This window comes from Mercenaria mercenaria, chromosome 3 (assembly GCF_021730395.1).
Source record: "Mercenaria mercenaria strain notata chromosome 3, MADL_Memer_1, whole genome shotgun sequence".
Classification (NCBI taxonomy): domain Eukaryota; kingdom Metazoa; phylum Mollusca; class Bivalvia; order Venerida; family Veneridae; genus Mercenaria; species Mercenaria mercenaria.
Window position 1 is genome coordinate 84,161,633 of NC_069363.1, and position 24,830 is coordinate 84,186,462.

The 24,830-nt window shown below is 34.4% G+C and overlaps 1 protein-coding gene across 2 annotated transcripts; it reads right to left on the minus strand.

The window, feature by feature from the left end:
• Window positions 1-2,905: 2,905 nt before the first annotated feature.
• On the minus strand, window positions 2,906-23,739 carry LOC128555751 (uncharacterized). 2 transcript variants are annotated; one of them, XM_053539098.1, is made up of 5 exons: window positions 23,595-23,739; window positions 10,608-11,150; window positions 9,976-10,086; window positions 5,720-5,770; window positions 2,906-5,192 (listed from the first exon to the last, which is right to left on the minus strand). In XM_053539098.1, the coding sequence occupies exons 1-4, from the start codon at window positions 23,656-23,658 to the stop codon at window positions 5,763-5,765; spliced, it is 726 nt and encodes a 241-aa protein (XP_053395073.1). In that variant the 5' UTR covers window positions 23,659-23,739; the 3' UTR covers window positions 2,906-5,192; window positions 5,720-5,762. The 2 variants fall into 2 exon arrangements, with proteins under 2 accessions (XP_053395073.1, XP_053395072.1); XM_053539097.1 differs by lacking the exon at window positions 5,720-5,770.
• Window positions 23,740-24,830: the final 1,091 nt, after the last annotated feature.

The following is a 24,830-nucleotide window of genomic DNA, read 5'->3' on the forward strand; positions in this document are numbered from 1 at the left end:
AGAAAACCAACATAGTGCGTTTGCGACCAGTATGGATCCAGACCAGTCCAGGTCAGGATCCATGCTGTTCGCTTTCAAAGCCTATTGCAATTAGAGAATACGTTAGCGAACAGCATGGATTCTGACCAGACTGCGCGGATGCGCAGGCTGGTCAGCATCCATGCTGGTCGCAAAGCCACTATGTTGGTTTTCCCATGGCGCGGCTCATTTAACGTAGAATCACTTTCATGCCGCAAAATATCACGAACAACTGATCGTAAGAAATTAGTCTGATATCTCCATCAAACCGGACTTTCTTTACAATCTGTTTTTTAAATGTTGGCAAGTATACCTTAAATGGACCAAGTCGACCTATATTTGATATTTGAGTACGCATTTCTTTCATATTGACCCAAGAGTCATTTTCTGAATTTGTATCACTACATACAGATGTTCCCTCCAGTTCAGCATGAAGCGATCCGAAAATGTTTCATATAATGATAAGATGAATTTGATTACCTAATATATACACCCCGGATGTCCCCGGTCAACTTTTCCCCTAGATCCTCCTTCCGAGCAGTTCATGTCTCGAATTCAAAGGAACATTAGTAGGCTTGCAACCAACCAGCAAGAACTTTCTCATGTGCTGGAAGAGTCCTTATCCGTTTTGAATATATAGAGGAAAGAAGTCAAAGAAAACCGTCAAAAAACATATTATCACCACAGTTTGTCTCTGCAGTGGAAGACAGATTTATTAACATCTCTAATCACCCAGGGCATAAAATTTGTTATGCCAAAACTTTGATCGCACTTTTAACCAAGGTCGATATCGATATTGATAAAATAAAGAACTCATTGTCGCGATCAATGTATTTCTAAACTCACTTCCAATTACAACTCAAGGCAGCTACTATACAAAGGTAATCTTCTAGCATTTCACCTGCTGGAATGTTACGAACAATACTGTTACAAATCAAGGAGATGCTACCAAATACTGTTGGTCTATCATGTGATCCGTGCACACATCACTTTGAATATTATATGTTCTTAAGATGTGTTTCAATGTTTGACGGGAGTAATGTAATGAGTTTACCTCTTCTAACCGCGCGATGGTATTTCATTTGTCATGCAAGGAAAAAATAAAAATGGTAAGACACAAATCCAGCCACCTTTGGATAAACCAACATGATCAAGTTATTTCACTCTAAAGTTTTATTATGTTAATCAGTCAAGAAAAGCCCAACGCAATCAAACAAACATAATTACGGTGTCAGTCCATAAAGGATACATAGTAGCGCAATTGACCTTGTCCAGTACTTTGAAGTGTAGACTCTGGAGCCTCGCAATTCAACATTAATATGAACACTGATTCACTTTCCGAGAAAATTGTTAATTGTAAAAGTTTTACATTTCAGTCTTTGTATTTTGAACTGCAAAGTTCGCAGTGTTTTGCATCGAATTACAAAATGAATTTTTATTTAGCTAGTACATGAAAAATTGCCGATAAAGATTTTGATAAAAATGCGCTACAGTTTTATTTTGGGTTGATTTGGGCTTGATTTTTTGCATTGCCATGCACACTTAGGGTCACCTTCAGCGATGATGGTACCTGTCATAAACATATATCAGATACATATAGCCTTGTCTGCATTAAAAATTTAGAAACAATACTTTTGCTGAAATTTAAGTCAAAAAAGCAGGCTCTTACTTAAACTTATATTTCCTTCGTCGGTATGGAACAGCCGCTCTCTACATGAAAAAGAAACGTTCCAAAAATACAACATTATACTCTGCCTCCATTATATGACTTTTATGTAATCAATTTTTCCAGTGGTGCTTAATAGTAGTAATACAAAATTCAATAATTTTTCTGAGACTAACAATTTCTAACTGATATTAATTTATTTGTTAGAAGCAATTTTACCTAGGGAAAATGTGAACCGATAAGTTGCAGGTTCAACATCGGTGTCATCTATTTGGCCGTGTATTTTACAATTTCTCCAGTGCTGTAAATGCAGAAACCATATAATTATGTCAATTACTATTACAGTGAATAATTTATAATCCAAGTTCTTGTCGCCAGACTCGAGCGTTTACGTAGGTTGTATGCCGACATGTGCTGATGGGTATTTCACTATTTGCGTATTCAGGTGTCGTCATAAGTCACCTGTACTATTATCAGAAACAGACTTTATAAACTTTGATTAAAGTGTTTACTTCTTATCTCTTTTTAACCAGACATATGCCATTATTGAAAACTACATTTACACATTTGTGTCTGCGTTGTATTTTGATAAATAAGTAATTAATATGGAAAATTCCTTTAATGCTTCCAACTATTGAGATATAATGATAAAAGCATATGGCCTTCCGAATGAGGTATCGAGCTAAAATGTATTTCTGTTATATGCCAAGTATTTGCATGGTTAGAATAGGAATAATAAATATGTTCCAATAATATTTTAGTTGATAGATTAAAGGCAGTCGTTCGATTGCGAATAATTTAATCAATCGAGGTACGCACTCAGGATTTAATTATTACGCATCCAAAGTACTGCTTCTATTTTATCAACGTAAAAAGTAAAGAGACATAGATCTATTTAGTACTTATTTCTCAAATACACTATAGCTGTTATTGGTCTATCAAAAGAACAGAGCAGAGGAGACTATAAAAGAACAATATCTGAGCTGACAAAAGTAACGAGTTTAATGTCTCTGACATGTATCAAAGAATACAAATGTTCGGGTCAGTCCCCATCTAAACGGCCGAAACATCTTTGACACAGCTCAAAGAAACAAATACTTCATTTATAAGAATGAGCCAGATATAGATTATAAGTCACTTTAAGCCTATATAAGTATATACAATATCATTTACATGCTAAATACGAAACATACATAAAACTTGTCATAAACATGAATACTATATAATTTACTTAAGTTTTTCAAAAGTGCTAAAAATCTGTCGTACACACTAGTCAGGCAGATTTTAAAGTACGATACTCTTACTTTATTGTCTAAATCAAAAGAAAAAAACAACGAAATATTTCTGAACTGAAGGGCTACACAATACTTCAAATCGTTTTTAAACCCTATCGATATCAGTTTTGACAGGTCTAACCATAATGCACTCTTGATGTCTTTTTTTTTCTACCAGAATAATATATGTGCAGCGCAATTGTGTATTGGCGTTTTTCTCCCTGTGAAAACTTCTAAAGGATTGTTTTGTTGTAACTGTGGTAGAACGTTTCTTACGATTGATTTTCATTTAACTCTTTTACTTCATTCATAACTTTATCATGACATCATAGTACATTAGGGGTTCTAATTGACCAATCAGAGAGCTGCATTTTCGAGTACCTGCCAGTTTCCACTTGGGTATAACAAAGTATATTTACAATGAACATATAGTGACTTTAAAAATAAATAACACACTATTTTAGAAATCAAATTAAGATTTCACTCTGCACATGCCCCAGATGATGCTGCAAACAACAAAACTTCGAAGTTTCATTGAAATATTTTATTGATTTAATATCTTTATTTTAGTTGAAAGTTTGAGATTTTACACAGGAAGTCTATGATAAAGTCCGAGTAAAATGTAATCATTACCCAAGTGAAATAAGTATCATTCCGCAATGTCTTGGACATGTTAAAATTATGAATACCATTAAAGAGGAACGCCAGTGTATCATTTCAATGTAGCTAAATATATACGGCTTTAAACGAACTTAAAACATATATAAGTATGTCACTAGATTGATTATAAGAACAAATAGCTGAGTATATTCGTTGAGTTTATCTTCTTTCAAGTTTCAGCGCGCACTTTAACACGTCTCTTCTGTCTAAGATTTATTATGGTCTATAAGCATCTCGCCATTTTGTCATATTATTGGTACTCATTTGCCCATTTTCTACCTTCACATGTATATGATAAGAACAAATAATAGGGAGATGCGCAGAAACATTATGCGCATCGTCATTTTGAATTTGACAATCAATTACATTTTGTGACTATGTATCCTCTACAATAATATGATCTATAAAAACTCTTAAATAACTAATTGAACAAATATTCAACTAAAATAGTAAGAAGAGAACATTCCAAAGACAAGTCATTAAGTACAAGTGTTTAAAAGACGTGATAAAACGCATGTAGATAACAAAAAATATATATTAATGCAAAAGGGTGCCTTAACCTTCTTTAATTATCAGCACATGATACCTTTTTGCTTTAAGGGGGCGCAAAAAATGATAAAACATCGCGGTGTCTTTGCACTCATTAGCAACCAAATTACACAGTACTACTGCTATGATACGGAAATGAAATGGACAAAATAATAAACATGAGAAAAATCGAGTTCAGGTGGCACCGAATGTCGTGACATGAAATAACATTGTAGCGAATCCTGTATAAACGTGTGGTTAAAAAATATAAGTTTGGGTAATTTCCAAAAAGATTTGCCTTTAAATATTCAAAAAAAAAAAAGAAATCCGGTTACAGAATACCATGTATGTAAATGATCAATTCATTACTTCTAAACATATATACATGTATATATATTATACTATACTATTGGTAACTTTGGCTATTATAAGAATAAGCTTATATGCCGATTATGTAACTTCAACAGGATTTTCTAATGTTGGAACATGCCACAAGACACTGAGAAAACGGTAATCTAAACGTCGACAATGAACGCAGCTAACAAAAAATGAAACTGATAGCATGTAAACACTATTTCATGTATCAAAATGAAAAATACTTCGAAAGATAAAACTGTAACAGAATTTATCATAAAATGAATTTGAATGATATTCGTTCGTATTTATTCATTCGCTAATTGTTTTTTCTCCTAGTCGTGCCCTCTCCATTCAAGAACTGTGTCTTTTCACCACCTTAAAATTAATATAACGTATTACGTATTATAGCCAATGAACCGAAATGATATATGATTATAAAAAGAGATCATTCCGTCCTGTAATTCAATTTCTACTTTTACACTTTCTGTTACCGGTACTAGTGTTATCTCTAAAACCACGACGTTTTAGTTATTGACATTTTATTATAATCATTACAATAATAAGCAAAAGTATAATGCACTGAAGAACCAACACCACAGTTATGTATTTCTGGTAATCGGCACTGTCACGGTTGTTAATACCATTTACACCATTAGTTCCTTCAGTCATTCCGGTGTGCTGGTCAAAGTCTGAAAGAAAAAATTGTAGAATGTATAGAGTCTAGCACTTCATCATTTTTAATATACATATTTGAAACTGTAAATTCTAAAATAGAGTGTGACATTATCAAACAACAAAAATACAATTAATTAGTCTCAAACCAGGCATATAGTTGGTTCTCAAGTCGTCAAGGATGTGGATAGTCGTCGTTAGAATCAAATTAAGATGTATGTCAGTGCTTTTGTCTTGGATTAAATTTACATGCGTCCTCGTAATAAAATTCCCCCAAACAATTATTTTATTCAACGATAAAATCATTGTATGCGATATATTAAGCAGAAACAAACTTACAACAACAAGGTTGGAGAATGTTTTTTTATTTTCAGACGAATTAATATTAGATATAACTCGAAAATTTATTTACTTTTTATCTCGATACGTTACGTATGTTATTATAATCTGTAATTATTTTCATTCAAAAGCACAATAAACTAATTAAAAGTTTATGGGAATTTTCAATTCCATTACTGTTTATATGAGAAGGCAATGCCACTACCTGGTTGTAATTTGGTCGAATGAAAGGACACTGCATATTATTTTCAAACAACTGAAAAATGTGAAAAGAAGGCAATTCAGATATCATATACATTTAATACGTAAGTAAAAGCTATTATTATTTCAGTGATTATGGCAACATATACAAATGGACCAAAAATTTGTTGAAATCCACATAAAGATTATCATGTCCTCTTAAAACAATTGTATTTTAATACAGACAACATTTTAACATTTGTTCTTAGTTTTATTATTTGAACGTCAGTACAAACTACGTTCGTACCTCTGTAAATCTGTATGTCTTTGTATATGATATAATTTTCAAAATTTCAAACATATGAACCGCCATAGCTGTCTTAAGTTAAATGATTATGAGGTATCTTCTTTATTGAGAGTAGTATCTTCTGCCTTGTTATTGACTGTGTTATCATGTTGACTTGCAATGCTATCATGTCTAACGTAAGTACAATTTTGTCAAAGTGACGTATTATTTTGTTTATCGGCCATCCTATTTTCTCAAAGCGAAATGCTATCATGTCCACTTAACATACTTTCTTAAGGAACGCCGTAGCTGTCTTATGTTAAATGAATACGAGGTATCTTCTTTTTTTAGAGTAGTATCTGCTCAAGATTTTTTAATGTCTTGTTATTTACTGTTTTATCATGTTGACTTGAAATGCGATCATGTATAACGTATGTACAATTTTGTCAGAGTGACGTATTATTTTGTTTATCGACCATCCTGTTTTCTCAAAGTAACGTGATATCATATCCAGTGTCTAAACTATCTTGTCAAAGTGACTGACAAAATAGTACTTTACTTTGAGAAAATACGACGGTCGTTTAACAAAATATTACGTCACTCTGACAAGATAGTATGTTAACTGGACATGATAGCATGTTAATCTGAGAAAATATGTTGGTTGTTTGACAAAACAGTACGTCACTCTGACAAGATAGTATATACACTGGATATGACTACATGTTACTTTGAGAAAATGGGTTGTTTGTTTGACGTATTAGCACGCCACTTTGACAAGATGTTATGTTACTTTGATAAATAGGATAATTGTTTAACAAAATAGTACATCACTCTGACAAGATAGTATATACACTTGACATGATAGCACGTTGCTTTGAGAAAATAGGATGGTCGTTTAACAAAATATTACGTCACTCTGGCAAAGTAGTATGTTACCTTGAGAAAATAGGATGGTCGTTTAACAAAATAGTATGTAACTCTGACAAGATAGTATGTTCACAGGACATGATAGCATGTTACTTTGAGAAAATGGGATTGTTTTTTAACAAAACAGTCCGTCACTCTGACAAGAAAGTATATACACTGGACATGATAGCACTTTGAAAAAATAGGATGGTCATTTGACATAATAGTACGTCACTCTGACAAGATAATATATACACTGGAGATAATAGCGGGTTCCGTTAAGAAAATACGATGACCGTTTAACAAAATAGTACGTCATCCTGACAAAATAGTATGTTATTTGTAGAAAATAAGATGGTCGTTTAATAAAGTAGTACGTCACTCTGACAAGATAGCATATATACTAAACATGTTACTTTGGGAAAATAGGATGGTCGTTTGACAAAATAGTCCGTCACTCTGACAAGAAAGTATGTTACTTTGAGATAATAGGATGGTCGTTTAACAAAATAGCACGTCACTTTGACAAGATAGTATATACACTGGCCATGATAGCATAGGATAGTCGTTAAACAAATTCGTACGCCACTCTGACAAGATAATGTATATCCACATACACTGGACATAATAGAGGGTTCCTTTAAGAAAAAATACGATGACCGTATAACAAAATAATACGTCACCCTGACAAAATAGTACATACGTTAGAATTGAAATCATTGCAAGTTAACATGATAATGATGATAACACAGTAATTAGCAAGACATAACATTATCTTGAGAAGATACTACTCTACATAAAGAAGATACCTCGAATTTATCTAACTTAAAGAGAATTCCTATAGTTTTTTTCCTTTCATAGAATTTTTTTAAATTCACATATATGATAGGAAAATTTGTGCTGAAAACAATGAACAAATAAAAACAATAGGTCACCAGGCTTGTTTTGAACACACCCACTGTTGCTGAAACTGCCAGCGATTTTTCAACATTTTCATAATTTATCTCCTTTTTTATAAATACCAACCAAAATATACATCCAGGCAGCACAATACAGTTATTTTCTTTTTACAGATTTTATTATATACTTATTTGATATCATAGTCATATTTGTAATACTCTATCCTTACAATAATGGGTACAAATGAAAAAAAAATATTGTTTCATATTTACTTTTGTGAACTTTTTTCAATGAAAAATACCCGTAGTGAAGAATATTTTTTTTTAATTTTGAAAAAACTCTTTCATAGAATTTTTTCTTTTTCTTCTTGTGTATAGATAACTGTATTGTGAGCATAAAAATGGCTAAAAATGTATGGGTCACCAGGCTAAATTTTATGTTAAGACCGCTAGAATACACCTGTTCGGACGGAAATGGCGCGAACCTGGCCAAATTGATTACATGTATATCTGCTAAAAGTTAATTTCTTTTTTTAATTCTTAATTCTTTCTATAATTGAATACTAAATAATCTGAAAGGTGATATTGTCTTATCAGTACTAAGTCAATTATCTTACATAATATGAACAACACTGTCTTTGTACTAAAATGCGATGTGAAAACACAACCACAAAAATAGCAAGATACCTGTCAGGCATGATACTTGTCGATACAACATAAACCAGTATCAACATTTGATTACTGATAAAACTTATCAAAAATGTTATTTCATTCAAAATTACTCATCTTTGAGATTGTCTGTAACATGTTTCAACAAATGTTGACTTCAGTTCAGTTTTCCATAGAAAGTGTTGGCTGCGCAGAAAGATGCGCATAAAAAACTATAGGAATTCCCTTTAAGACAGCTCTGGTGTTCCATACAAACAGACCTTTCTATTGTTGTGTCTATCACATGAATGTTGTAAGTCAAAACAAAGTTAAGAAACTGGTATCGTAACTTTCCAACACCCCTCGCATAAAAGTAACTTAAAATAAGATATTCTTAAGCAATGGTGACAATTAGAACATTCAGACATTCACAATGCCCGAAACAGCGGACCTTTTTGTTTTGATGAAATAACTATCACTAGATTGTTCCACTTACTAAAACGTTTAAATCATTGTTACACTGTTCTTAAGGGTGTAGGATCTTTTTTTTCTAACGTTAAGAATGTTTTCATACTCTACGAGCTTGTAGAACATTAGTTTCTAAGACAAATAAGAGAAGAAAAAGCACAGGTCACCGAACACGTTTTTATCTTATAGGGCATTTTCTTCAACCACTGTTTAAGCATTTCTGAAATTTTGTAAAAATGAAAAAAAGAAATGGTGGTACTTTATAAAACATATGATATCCCACTGAATGTTATAGGGATTTCAGGTCTTACTGGTTACTATGAATACAAGGTGATATCATTATTGCAAAAGCATAAATGTCACTAACAAATCTCTTTCATTTTTATATGCTAACATAATTATCCCACCAACTGTAATTCAATGGAATAAACGTATTCAAATCTACAAAATATATATATAATATATGATAGCAAAAATAAAGGATGAAAAAACATTTTGCAACAAGTAGAAACTGTTTGGTAAAATGGTACATTATTGGCCATATTTTAGCAATTTAGCATTAGTTTTAGGTAAAAAATTTATTGGAAAGAAATATTCGAAGAAACATTTTTCAAAATGGCGGATATCGTGAAAAAAAACTCGTACATCCTTAAATGGAATATTTGAATTCGTGTTATCGTAGGTCAAAATAAATCTTAATGGAGATGTAACAGTGGCACAAGTCATCCTAGTTAGTTTATTCCCTTTATATTGAGTAAATATGTTTTTCCTTCTTCAAGTACCCGCGTGTGCAAAGTTTATGTATTTTTCCTGGCAGGTTGACTTATTACTTTTTAACCGCTATAAACTATAAAATTCTAATTTCCTTTTTAAAATTTACGAATTGTTACTATTGACTATGAAAAATAATACAATTTTGAGAGGTTTTTTATGGACGATTTTACAAATATATTTGGCCATTTTATATATTTATGTTTGGAAGAATTTGCTTATTTCTGAAACTCTCGAATGAAACAGTTATTGATTACGGATGTATGTTGTGAAGAAATTCTAAATATATCTCGTCAAACTTACACGGACATTCGAAGTGGCAGTACTCGGAGCGTGTCTGGGTGCATATATAAGAACACCTGTAACACACCTTACCATCCCAGTACATATTTGTGTCACAGTATAGTCTCGAATCTGTAATTAGAAATTCAAATCTGAATTTTGTTTCGAAGTATCTTTTTCAGTTACATATTCATAGCTGTCGAAAGAAAATTCTGAGATACAAAATTGAAAAAGGATTAATTTTGATTTTTGAAACATGTTTCTGGTATACATGTACAATATAATCTAAGGGATGCACATACGATTTGACAAATTCCACTGAGCAGAATGCAACATTGCCGATCAAGGTCATAATGTTTGCTACAAGATTATCAAAATATAAACTGATATATGGGCAAGCTGTTTTAATTATTCTAATTCTATATTCGCCTGCAATTGAAATATCTAAATTTGTCTAGTCGGGTTAATATTATTTGCAGTTTAGATCAGACTCATACCCTTAAAGATACTTTGCTGTAATCAAGTTAAAGAAGGTTTAGAATATTCGCCGAATTAAAATTGACGGACGAGTAGAAATGAGAAAAAATATTTAGTTTGTGTCTTAAATGAAAGCAGATATCATCAATATTCAATTAGAAAAAAATTCGTATTACCAGTATTAACCACATTCAGAAAATCTTCGTAGTCATTTTGTCCACTGTCATTAAGTTTAAGTACATGGTCTTTGTTCGTAGCAATGCTGGTCCAGACATCGGCTGGATCACTTTTTCCTGCGAAAACGACAAACGTTTTCTTTGTTTTGAGCTCTGCTATCGCCTTCTTCTTTCTATCTATCTGCGATCGTCCATTCACCAACAAGAAAAACACTTCGGCCATTTTAGGACTACTTCTGTGACCTAAAGCATCATAAACATCTTTTCGAATTATACTGTATGGAATTGTGTGATGTTTCAAATGGCCTGCTTTTATGTTCACTATCATATCAGTCCAGCTGGTATTGGTATTGTCCTTTGTGAAATGAAGAGAATCAAATGAATCTGCGCCTACTGCTTTCAAACGTATCACTGAGCTGTCCGGCATGCCATCTATCAGTTCGGACGCTACTCTCCTATGTAGGAAATATGAACTATCTTCTTCGTACATGTCCCAGATGATATAAGCCCTGTATGGTTTGCATGTCACATCAGTCTCTGATCCTGAAAATGGTGCAATTGATAAAAAAATTCAAAACTTTAAAAGAAGTTTTAAAAACGAACTATTAAACAGTCTTAAAAACACCAGTCGCCTCTATTCACACAATGATGCGTCTGTGAAAAGCAAGAGAAATACGTAACTTGCATTATACGGGTCTTTTAAAGTTTCTGCTTACTTCTATTTCGTGCTTAAACAGCACAATTCTGACGGTTCTTTTTATAAATGAATTCTCAAAGTTTTAAAGAAGGACGTGTTTGTAAATAGTAGTCAATACTACTGTGATGCTTGAGAAAATGTTGTTATTTATGAGTTCGCTGTAAGCTTTCCGATGTTTAACTTGAAAGTACATGTATATAATGGATTGCTGTATCAAATTCAGAGATTTTATAGAATGAAGAGAACTAAGTTACACATATCCGTTATCGTTGAATCTTTCAACACTGCAGCATTCTGGAGAGATTATAAGACATATCTTGAACATCGAGATCAACAGTTTAAAAAAACATGAAGACGGGATCAGGATCATTTATTATGGATATTTAAACCTTAGTTGAATAACTTTGGAACCAAATTGTTTGAAGTTTTGTCCAAAGTTAAAATGAGAAGAGTTATTTTGAAATAAATAAAGGAAATAAAGTGTAGATTTTAGTAGTTTTCATATCTATTTAAAAAATTTCAAAATTGAATACAATATGGTATATGCCTAGTGACAATAAAGACAGGAATACAAACAAGAGCTATCACTAAAAGAGTTTAACACCCCAGACATCGCATCGATACGGAAAGTAAAATGTTGTGATAATGACCTTTGACCTTCAAGTGTGACCTTGGCCTTGGACATAGTGACCTGGGTTGTGTACTCTGCAAGTCGTCTTGATAAGATAAATAATTGATGTTAATTTTATGAAAGTCTTTCCAGTGGTTAAGAAAAGATGGAGCGGACACAAATTTAAGCTATTTGATCTTTGACCTCTAAGTATGACCTTGACCTTTTTCCTTTTGCCATGACATTGGTTTTACATTCTGCATGCCGTCTGGATGAGGTTAACAATTGTTGCTACTTGTACGAACATCTTCCAATGGTTATGAAGATGTGGAACGGATACGAAATTAACCGGTTTGACCATTGACCTCCAAGTGTGACCTTGATCATGTATCTGGTGACCTGGGTTGTCCGCTCTGCAAGCCAACTTAATGAGCTTAACAATTTATGCTAATTGTATGAAACTCTTCCTAGTGGTTAAGAAGATATGGGGCGGATACGAATTTAAACTCTTTGATCTTTAACCAAGATGTGACTTTGCCCTTGGACCTAGTATCTTGGTTGTGCGTTTTCCGCCTCGTCTTGATGAGGTTAACAATGGATGCTAGTCTTATGAACATCTTTTCAGCGATTAAGATGACATGGAGCGGACAAGAACGGATTAACGGACCAACGGACGGACAAGAGAGGAGCCAATATAACCCCCACATACTTTGTATCTTAGGATATAATCAAGTAAATACTAATTACTCATAAAAGGACCATATTAACACTGTTTATGTCTATAAAATGTAAGTTAGATCATAGAACGCCTCTCTAATTTTTTAGATATTTATCACCCACGCTATTTCAACTCTAACTATTGATTACCCATGAATAAATAGGTAATTGTTAATAACTATGTATGTATAGAGCTATAACATTTTAAAAGATAGAAAGATTGTAAATAATGTCTCCAAATTGATTTCTAAGTCTTTCAAATAACCAAAGCAAATAAGAAATTTATTAAAGTTTTGTTTATATCAATAACTGAAGTTTAACTGTTTATGTAAAGCTGTGATCCACAAAGAATGACAACTCTTGCCTTATGCAAGTACTTACAAGCAGAGATAATTATTACTTTACTTCCCTTACAATTACACAGTTCGGTTTTTAAAACAATGTCATAACTTTTAGTTCCACAGACACAATTAGGATATATTTATATGAGTTTAATTTACTCAAAAAACTGCTTCGGGTGTTGTTTTTTCCCACAAAATTAGCTTCTTACGAGCCGATAAAAAATGAAATATCACTTAATATTTTATAGTGAAGATAATACAGTTTAACTTGTATCAAAATATCACAATAGACCAAGTTTTGTAATATCGATCAGGTCACAGACGCTTGGGGTTAGGTGAGCGGCTCTGGCCCGCAATAATCTCTTGCTTTTCCATTTCATTTTTTTGCAAATTATTATACCATAAGTACTGCAAACAACTATCAAAACGATTAAAATAGTGTTTGACGGCGTTTTAAAAATGCCACCAAATACCATCAAAACACTAAGTAGTATTTAGTGCTTTGATGGTATTTGGTGGCATTTTTAAAACGCCGTCAAACACTATTTTAATCGTTTTGATAGTTGTTTGCAGTACTTATGGTATGATAATTTGCAAAAAATGAAATGGAAAAGCAAGAGATTATTGCGGGCAAGAGCCGCTCACCTAACCCCAAGCGTCTGTGGATCAGTTAGGGTTAATAAAGGTGAAATTATATTGATCTGTGTTTCCTATGCTTAGTATGTACATGCCTTGATTTAACAGACAGAGGATGAATTTAAATGCTGTGTTGTTTCGTTTAAGCTTTCTGTCGAAATTTTTTAAATGCTGTAATGACTATGTTTAATCATGAGAACTACAAGGGACTAGTCTTTTCCTATAAATGGACAATCTAACAAATTACAGGTGGTGAATAACACTTTGAAAAATTTGTTTCGCTAATATGTTACCGTATAGGTATTCAGACACTAAATAGAAAAATGGCGCGAAGACAATGGCAGATTCAAATACTTCTCAGTTTTTTTAGCTCTGTAGAGCTATTTTCCTTATTATCTTTGCAATTTTTGCTGAAATCACATGACAGATATATGTTTGACATTGAGGAAGCATTTTCAGAATTTGTCATGGAATCTTAAGTCATACACCACCACTACAATTTGGTGTCTCATTTTTAACTGATTTTGCAGTTTTTGTTTGACTGAAAATATTTTTATAGCATCAAAACATGACCCCCACTTGTCTTTGATTTTTATTCACCACTTACAATATTCTTCAAGAAAATGTAAGTTACAGACATTTAAAATGGGTCCTGATGTGTGCTGCAGCTATTTGAAAATTATCAATTTTATATAGAATAAAGCAGAGCCAGCTATTTAGTGTGTTCATGCCTGTTACACTCAAATTAGTTTCTTACGCTAGTATGTGCAGGATAGTTTTGTTTGTTTTGGGGTTAACGCCGTTTTTCAACAGTATTTAAGTCATGTAACGGCGGGCAGTTAACCTAACCAGTGTTCCTGGATTCTGTAACAGTACAAACCTGTTCTCTGCAAGTAACTGCGAACTTCCCAACATGAATCAGAGGTGGAGGACTAATGATTTCAGACACAATGTCGTTTATCAAATAGTCACAGAGAACATACGCCCCGCCCGAGGATCGAACTCGCGACCCCGCGATCCGTAGACCGACGCTCTACCTACTGAGCTAAGCGGGCGGGTCGTGCAGTGACAGTAGGTTAGGTTATTCCCGCTTCACCATTAAAAAGCGTTGATAAATTATTTTGAAGACAGATGTCAAACTTCTGAGAGACTCTTCCCTCAAGCAAGGAATAATGCATAAAATCAAAGAACTATTAACAACTTATTTATTAGTTCTTTGATAAAATACAGTAAAACTTTAAAGTGTAGCGTGTTACTACTGGTTGTAAGCATTGGTATATTATTATTATTATATGTAAATTCGCCCTTAATGGCGTTGAACCCTCGATATGTGTTTTGTTTTGTATGCGGGTTCCTTTCGACAAACTTGTTCCGAGGTTTATTTCAGGGCAAAACCTCGAAAGTTAGTATGGCAAATATCGTAGTGCTACGGAATAGCACCTAGTTCTCGAAATATACATGCTTAAAACGTATTACAATGTAATTTACGGAATCATGCAGCTCTCGATATTACGCGAAATGTACTTATCATACTAGCGCAAATTCTTAAATTACCATTGAAATAATTCTGTTTTGAAACTGACTTAAAATCATATTCACGTTTTAATCTTTTATTTTTGTCCATCAACGGAGGATGTTCTTGCTCGATTTGTCCTTCATTTCATCCGTCGTTAAAAACTTGAATGTTTGTATTAAGGGACATAGGATAATCTTTTATTTCTGGGATAACTCAATTAGATATACTTCTATGGCATGCGGAATGCACATTAATTCCTTAAACTATAGGTTTAACTGTTAAATCTATGGTTTAACGCCTCTTAAACCCAAAGTTTCAAGTGCCGTATGCACGTTAATGTTTAAACCGGGGTTTAAAGTCTTTAACCCCGGTTTAAAGTCTCTTAAACCCATAGTTTAACAGACAACCAATCAGCCGAGCTGAAATCAAGGTTTACGTAAACTGTCATCTGACCTGTTAAAACAATGAATTATGTATTCCACTTTAAACCCTGGTTTAATACTTTAAACTAGGGTTTAATAGTCAAAATGCACAAAAAAATAATAAAGGTTAAACCCCAGTTTAATGTCATTAAAACCACAGTTTAGGACGCAGAATGCACATTAAATTCTTAAACTGCGGTTTCAAATCTTAAACCGTGGTTTAAAGTCTCTTAAACCGTGGTTTAAAGTCTTTTAAGAGCGGACCAATCAGTTTAGCTAAAACGGTGGTTTTAAGGGTCACGTGACGTTGTACTGCTACATGTAGATATAGCAGTGTAATTCATTGTACATTCGTGTAAATTTATAAGATATTTGTATTTTAAAAGCTAATAACACATATTGATTTTTGTAAAAAATTTATTTATTTATTTACGCATTTATTTATATTCCATAGTAAATCAAAAGTACTCATCAGTTTAATGATGATATTTTTCTAGTTCTTGGAGTTAAACCGCTGGTTTCTCCTAATACTTTTTAATACTGATCAAAGTTGCCGGAAATTGCTTGTGTATTTGGCGTAATCAAATTTATATAATTTGAACCATTTGTCACATTACAGAACTATCTAAGAATTAAATTTTATGAAAATCTTATTACATATATATCTTTGATCGCAAATCAGCGCAACATTATTTTCATATAATTTCAAACCTATTGTTCTTTGTGTATTCCATTATTACTTCAGGTACAGATCTGACTGAACACTTGTCCAACGAATCTACAAGAAAGGCATGGTCCGGAGAAACCCGCTGAATTAGTAATCTAGTGGTCGCAGGTTCGACACCCTCTCCTATAGGCATTTAGTGTGTTAGATGTACCGCGCCCATTTCGGTCACCGTGAAATGTTTGTTGCGCGATTGATATATTATATATATAGTACAAATCCCACATGAAAGTGATATATTATATCACTTTCGTGTGGGATTTGTACTTTAAGACATACTAATTATATACCCAAATAATGAGTCACAAGTGACGATCCCCAGCGCATAGCCCGCGCGGACCACAGAAAAGACGCTACGTATCCTTGGATCCATCCTCTAGGAATCCAACCATATTTTCTTCTTTCGGCATTTTTACATCATGCCTGAATCGAGATCTTTTTAAAAAGAAATTTTCATTTAGTGTAGTCCAAACATTAATAAATTTAAATCTTAAATTGAACTCAACTGGGCGGCCGATGAAATCTAACAGTCGTTGTTGCATTCAGTCATTTTTCAGCTGTAGATTAATATAATATGCCTCATAATCATGACAATATGCATGTTTTAGTATTGTTATATTTTCTGGTCCTTTGGGATCATGGAGTCCATTCAACATATGTGTAATAGAGTTCTGCTTAAGCCGGTGCTAGGGGGCGTAAGAGGTGTTGCACATTTCATTACCTCTCAAGAACAGACTCAATCAAACCGAGTCTGCTATTATTCTTCTTGGTTGCATTCTATGCTTCCAAAGGATCTTTTTACGATTTCTTTTGTTCAAATTCAAATATAGAAAATTGAAATTTTTCTAACTTAGTTTGAATGATCTTAAATGATTTCATTGCAGTCTTCCGAATCCCGCTATTGTATAATTATCCGAGAAGAAATCGTACGCCAGAACGTGAATATTTGGGGACGAAAACACCACGCAAATCTACCGGCGATTAAAAGGCGAATTTGTTAAAAATAATGTTTCTTTCGAATTAATTATACCCTGTAATGATATGTCAATCACAAACACCAGCTTGAATTTAATATTAAATCAAACTGAAGTGCATACGTTCGTATTTTCGGGAAACAAGTACGATTTTTTCGCCCTCCCCGTTACGGCTGCAATTATTTTCCTAAGTCGTGCAAATAAAACTCATTTACGTAAATATTATGAAAGAATCGTACCTTTCTCTATGAAAAATAAATAGGATAACATCTCTTCTGTTGATTTCATGCAATATATCTTTCCATAAACCCATTTCTATGCTACAAAGTTCAACGGATACACGGGTGCAATTTTATCCGAAAACAGAACGCACGCTGTGCTAGTTAGATTTTTCCTGATCATGTGTCCAAAACAAGCTCTTTGGTGTTATTATAATAATAAAATTTCGATTAACTTTTCTAGCAGGAACTGAGTTTTAACTTAAAAAGTTTACAAAAGACGCAACTTGCTTTTAACACCGATTATAGATCTACGCGGATGGTGCTGAAGTACTATACAGTTCAGTTATTTAAGTTTAATAAGGGTCCATCCGCCCTTTCGGGCACAGTATAGCTTTCGCTATGTAGAGTATAGACCCCCGGCATGTCACCAGGCATGCCGTTAAAGATGCTTTTAGAAGCCAAAGTGGTGAAAATTTACCTCTACGCAATTTCCGTAGAGTATATGCCAAAGATAAGTAATTTTGATGCCAAAAGTGGGTCACTGTCGCGGCCAATGAGACCTAAATGACAGCTCCCACATGGTAGCCAATAGACAATATGAGAAGGTGTGGCAAGGGTCGCCCTTAAAAGGGCGGTTGAGGCCGCTGGTGCAGGCTGTCTCCCGTGGTGTTGATGCCCCTCCCTACTCACCCCTCACGTTGAGCGTCAAGTTTGAGTAGCTCGGGATCTTATCCGCATGCCGTCAGTGGATTCGTCGATGTACTGGCAGGTCTTCTATCTGGTCTACACGACTGTGCCACCCAGAAGTGTCCCGCGAAGATCTGCCGCAGCGTCCTGTTGTTCACTTGCCGTCTGTCGCCTTGCAGGGGTTCCATCATTACCACCCGAGTTGAATGGAGCCGGGTGGCCGAAGCCTTTCTGTTGATAAACAACCGAAGTTGAGTAGGTTGGCTTCCCCGGGTAGAGTCGTTGGAAGTCTACATGTCCCATCCTCGTCGTCCCAACCTTTGCTGGGCCACTCCCTCCAGATTAGTCAGGACACGGACAGCTGTCTTGGCTCCACATCTGTCGATGCCCTGTGCCTTCTACGCGACATGCACTCTCTGGAGGGAAGGAGAAGCTGAAGTACTATACTATTTGTGTAGGTTATTTATAGTTTATTTTGGTCACGTGATGAAAAATTGTTTTGGTCATGTGATCAAAGCAAGCATGCTCATTTTCATACGCGTTGTTTTTGTTATGAAATATAGATCACGACAAATTTGTACTTAAACTGTGCATTTTTTGATAAAGTTAAATCTCAGAAGCTGTCTGAAAGTTAATCAGACTTGAATTACGTAACATTTACGGAGGACATGGAACTGCTTGTTCTTCGGTTTCGGATAAGCGTTTTGACCGTAAATTTGTGGTATGGTAAATATGTGGTCACGCTTCGCTGCCCGCAAAAACAATATCTTCTCTCAGGGTAAAACAAGCCTAGATTTTGCCATTTTCACAAGGCAAAATGTAACATTAACGTAGATTTTTTCAAGAACAGATGCAGGCAATAATTTCATGGTAGAACTTTTGTTTCCAACAAAAAATACAAAAATTGGTTTCCGAGACTTTCACTGAAAAGACGATTTAAACTGAATTGCGAAATAACCTACGGCATATGCTTCGACTGGATGACAGTATAAACTAAGATAAATGCCGTTTTCCAGTCCCCGTATCAGGTGTTCCAGCCATAATCTGACATGATCCAGCGAGCAGCTCTCCTCTAGACACTTTCAATTTGGTCTATTTGAGTTTGGGTGTATGGAACCAGTAGTCTAATTAATTACGCGTACCGATTTTACCCCTGTTATATATCTGATATTACTTTCAAGACTGTCAAGCGAACATATACCTTGGAGCCGTCTGACTAGAGTCATTTGAACACGTCATGTTCTGACTCAAGTATTAGGATTTTTTCCATAATTCATTCACAATTGTAATATCTGTTTCAATCACAATAATGTCAGTCACATGTTAAACACAACCTAATAGCTAGTTAAAATAAACAGTATGCTAATTAAAAAAACAAAACATTTCCCCACCCACACCCTATTTTGATAATAATATAATATTATCCTATCACAAATTACCTTATTTGCTCCAACAGCGTAACACTTTGTGTATAATCTCCTTCGTCTGCAAATCCAGTTTGCAATTTTCGTCCTATGTCATTGAAAACAGTTTCAACAGTGCGAAAAAATTCACTAACTTCGTCGCTGTCCGCCAAGTCACCTGACACTTAAACTGCGGTTTAAGCTCTTCTGCGTGGTTGGTTGTTAAACTATAGGTTTAAGAGACTTTAAACCGGGATTTAAGAGTTAAAACCGCGGTTAAAACATTCATTGTTTCTCCTTCCCTCCGGAGCGTGCACGTCGCGGAGAAGGCACAGGACATCGATAGAAGTGGAGCCAAGACAGCTGTCGGTGTCCTGACTAATCTGGAGGGAGTGGCCCTGCAAATGATGGGAAGACGAGGATGGGTCATGCAGACTTCCAACGACTCTACCCGGGGAAGCCAACCTACTCAACTTCGGTTGTTTATCAACAAAAAGGCTTCGGCCACCCGGCTCCATTCCACTCGGGTGGTAATGATGGAACCCTGCATGGCGATAGACGGCAATGAACAACAGAACGCTGCGGCAGATCTTCGCGGGACACTTCTGAGTGACACAGTCGTGTAGACCAGATAGAAGACCTGGCAGTACATCGATGGATCCACTGACGGCATGCAGAGAAGACCGCGAGCTACTCAAACTTCACGCTCAACGTGAGGGGCGAGCGGGGAGGGGCATCAACGCCACGGGAGACCAGCCTACACTTGCGGCATCAACCGCCCTTTTAAGGGCGACCCTTGCCACACCTTACCTTCTCATATTGTCTATTGGCTACCATGGGGGAGCTCTCATTTAGGTCTCGACAGTGACCCATTTTATGCTTCAAAAATTACTTATCTTTGTCATATACTCTATGGAAATTGCGTAGAGGTAAATTTTCACCACTTTGGCTTCAAAAAGCATCTTTAACGGCATGCCTGGTGACATGCTGTGGGTTTATATTATGAAGGACCCTTATTAAACTTAAATAGTCATTCAGTCAGTTAAACATTCATTGTGCATACGACACTTGAAACTATGGGTTTAACAGTTAAACCCGTAGTTTAACAGAATTAATGTGCATTTTGCACATTAAAACCTAGTTTAAAGTATTAAACCAGGGTTTAAAGTGGAATATATAGTTACAATGTTTTAACAGGTGAATTGACACTTTAAACCGTGGTTTTAGCTCGTCTGATTGGCTGTCTATTTAATTTTTAAATAAGAGACTTTAAACCGGGGTTTAAGACTTTAAACCCCGGTTTAAACATTTATTGTGCATACGGCACTTGAAACTATGGATTTAAGAGGTGTACAACCCTAGATTTAACAGTTAAACCTATAGTTTAAGGAAATAATGTGCAATCCGCATGCCATATACTTCATATTTGAGTTAGATCTAGTTGCGATTTACAGGCTGGATTATTCGATCAATTGTTTTAGCGGAGGTACAATTATGAGACTATTTAATTTTCCTAAATGTTATTCAGCATTGACAAAAAATATACATAAGATACATATTTTAGCGGAGAAACAGGCCTTTTTGTTTGCATATAACTCTACATTTTTTTTAATAACATTTTGTTCCAACTTATTAAGACTGAATCTACTACATGATCTTGCAATGTATATAGATCCAGTTTCTTCTTAACCCTTAGCTTGCTAAATTTCTAAAGTGGACTGGTCCATCATTCAATTTGGGCAATACCATTTATTATTCCAAGGGGTGTTCACTGAAAATTTACTGGTTGAATAGCGAACAGTGCAGACCATGATCAGCCTGATGTGCAGGCTGATCTTGTTCTACACTGGTCGCAAAGGCAGAGTCAGTTGCCGCCAGCAGGCTAAAGGTTAAAAACGGCTATTTTGACTTCTCACTGCTGAGCACTACACTACCCGAGTGATTAACTTTCTCTCTTTCTGTTAGTGTATAATTTCTCAGGTAGTGTCATTATTTTTTAGCAGTGCACTACAGAAGACCAGTTTATGACAGTGCTTCTTTTTAAAACATTTGAATTCTGTTGAAGTAACCGAATTCATTTAGACTCCATGGGAATAGTTAGTGTCCATGTTTGTGATTGAGCTTCTCTTCTTTCATATACATGCACTTTCTTCCCGAAATATTAAATACACTCCACTGAAAGAAGTGGGGAGATTTAAAAAAAAATGCTGAAAAAGATGTCATGTTTCGATCTATTTTTTAAACGTAATTTTTCAGCGAATCGGTTAACTAGTTCACTTCCTTGTAAAATACCAAATCGATATATCGAGTGCAGAAGATCTGTCGTCAAAACGTACCACGTACCTAGACTGTTAATAGTTACAATACAAATACTGAATAAAACACAAATGACATCAGATATCTTTTGTTTGTTTGTTTGTTTTTTTTTTCAGCAGAAATAATTGCCTCTCTACTTTTTTCAAAGGCGTGTAATATTTTAAATTTTGGGATCGATGTTATTTTAAAACAGAGAAGTTGAAAATTTCAAAAGTCGACACTTACTATTCTCTTTAATAAGTATGCACTAATTCATTACCAACTTTAGACAATAAAATACCCATACTTTTCAACACTTTCATAATGCACTGAACTGGATTTGTTTAAAGTGGCGTCTACACACGAGATAAGAAATGTTTTTCCCAACATCCAGCTATATCATAACTAAAGTGATAAATGATGTTTATAATTTAACAAGGTACCAAATATAAGTAAAAAGTAAACTAAGAATGCACTGATTAAAAAAATTCTGGAAGTCTTCAATCGATAATAGCTTTTAGATGAACACGTGAAATAATAGTTTTATCAAACTAATTTTAGCATTTTAAGAAAATTGAAAATAAAATGTTTAAAAAATGTTATCATTTAACATCATTCATCATTTAAGGGAAGTGATCCTGACACAAAACAACAATAACGCATTTGAGGAAAAAGCATTCTAAAGATTCATGCATGATCCTATCATAAGATCGCCGTGACGTCACGCATAAACATCTGTTTATCTGGTGGTGGGCAAAACAAATGTTTTTACATCGTTCGTGTATGGGATCGATTTTTTTTTATTTTAGTAACTTTTTCGTTTATTCATGGATTTTCAAAATTCAAAAAGGTTTGAAATACTTACAATTTTCATATTTTGTATTAAAATATCTTTTTTAAATGATTAACCGTTTTAAATGACAAATATTTTTAATAGCGGCATAGCGATGTTCAAAACGTTTAGAAAAATACTGTTAGTTAAGCGTTCATAATTAATCCATTTTATTTCAAAATGATGATTAAAAGTAATTAATAAATTGCTTGTTTTACAACCTTTTCATTGATAAAAAAATCATTGATATAATATGTGTTTTAAGAAACTTTAGGCCGTTAGAAAAACATCACTGTTTACAAAAAACATGGACGTTCGGCGTTCTGCCCACCCGATCACTGTCTTATCAGTTCTAAAAATAGAAATAACAACGGAGTTGTATACAAACACGATCTCTCCATGCTTCTAGTTGAATGTAACAATGTCACATGCGCATGCGCACAACAACGCGTCATGAATCAGATTCAGTATCGAGCCCGCCGATGCACGAAACAATGTTTTTGCGAGGCCGTAAGGCATTCCTGCACCATCAAAAGCTGAAAAATAATTTGAGCTAGCTTGTGTCGGTGCGCCTCCTTACCAAAAAAAAAAATCAACGTATATCTAATTGATATTTTTTTTTTCATAAATAAAAAGTGATATTTAATTTGAGAATCACAATTGACGCTAGATAAAAGAATAAAAATAAAGAAATAAGTATATTAAGGAGTACCGTCATTGAATTTTAAATATTTTGAAAATAATAGGTTATGTATGGGTAAATAGAGTTAAAACAAATCTAACTAATTTAAAAAGACATTATGACAATATGCATTATTCATTCAACAATTTCCGCAATGTATCTGAAATGTTTCCACTTAAGTCATTTTACTTTATGAATTTTCTGTGAAGATCAAATAAAGAAAGATGTACCTTTCTGTATTGAAGAAGGGATCAGAATCAAAATCAACAAAAATGTTATAAGTATGAGCTCCATGGCTAAGTTTAAGTCCTACCCACTGTCAGTATATAAAATAGCTGGATATATTCATGCGGTATGTTGTAAGCCTATGATAAGTTCCACTTCAACAGGTTTTTTCAATGTAAGGCTAATAATAATGCTTTAATTTGAAGGTTATTAACTTCTGAATACTTTATATATAACTATTGATCAATACCGATTACGTCATTTGAACGTGTGGTCTTTAAAATACATTTACCAATTATGTTAACTCGCAAATAAACATAGTTAGTGTAAATCTTCTTTCTTTTGTTTTACAACTACCTGATAATCGTTTTATCTATATCGTTGTATGTTATCATTGTATATCTTTTCAGCCAGGATCTCCCAAGTTCTTCGTCTTTGTGCAATTTAAGGCTTCAAATGTTTTCACGTAATGTAAGCGTATTTTTATATCCGAGTACGAATGAAAGAATGCAGCGTCAGTTGCTAAAAGAGATGAAATATATTAACCCCCAATGCAGACACTCTACAACGTCGTTATACCTTATACTCTATCCGTGTTCATATGGTAACAGACCGGGGTTTCATAAGCATTTAAGGCAATTTTACATATAAAGACAGATATTATAGACCCTCTAGACCAACACGACCATCAAATGATATGCAGTATAAATTCTGTAGGTGTAGCAAGAAGATTTAGTGCCAGGTGTTAACTCGTAATTTCGAGATATTATGTCCCTTGCTGGATGGGTTATAGAAAATGCCGGCTGTATCTCCATGCAGAGCGGTACGACTCCCCCAAATATGGAGTCGTCCGTTTGCCGTGGGTGACAACCCGTAAGCCGGAGAGGAGGGCCCTGGATGTACAGGTGTCCCATATAACATTTGGGAGGTGATGCATGCTTGTTTTCATATGTGTATCCCCTTTTTAGGGTGTGGGTGCCAAAACACACCTTTGGCCTCTAATTCGATGTAGATGTTTTTGGCAGTCGTATATGCCTGATACATTTGTACAATCAATCGGCTAGTCAAGTCAAGCCCTAGGAATTCTCACTTTTACGTAAACATTTTCTGTTGTTTCATGTTAAAATGCATCTAAATCGTTTCATATTTTACATTTGCACAAACGCTATTTTAAGCAAAATTTTGAAGTAGGTATTTTATCGCGGGAAAGTTTTTATTGCTGCGGCGGCCCTGGTCCGATT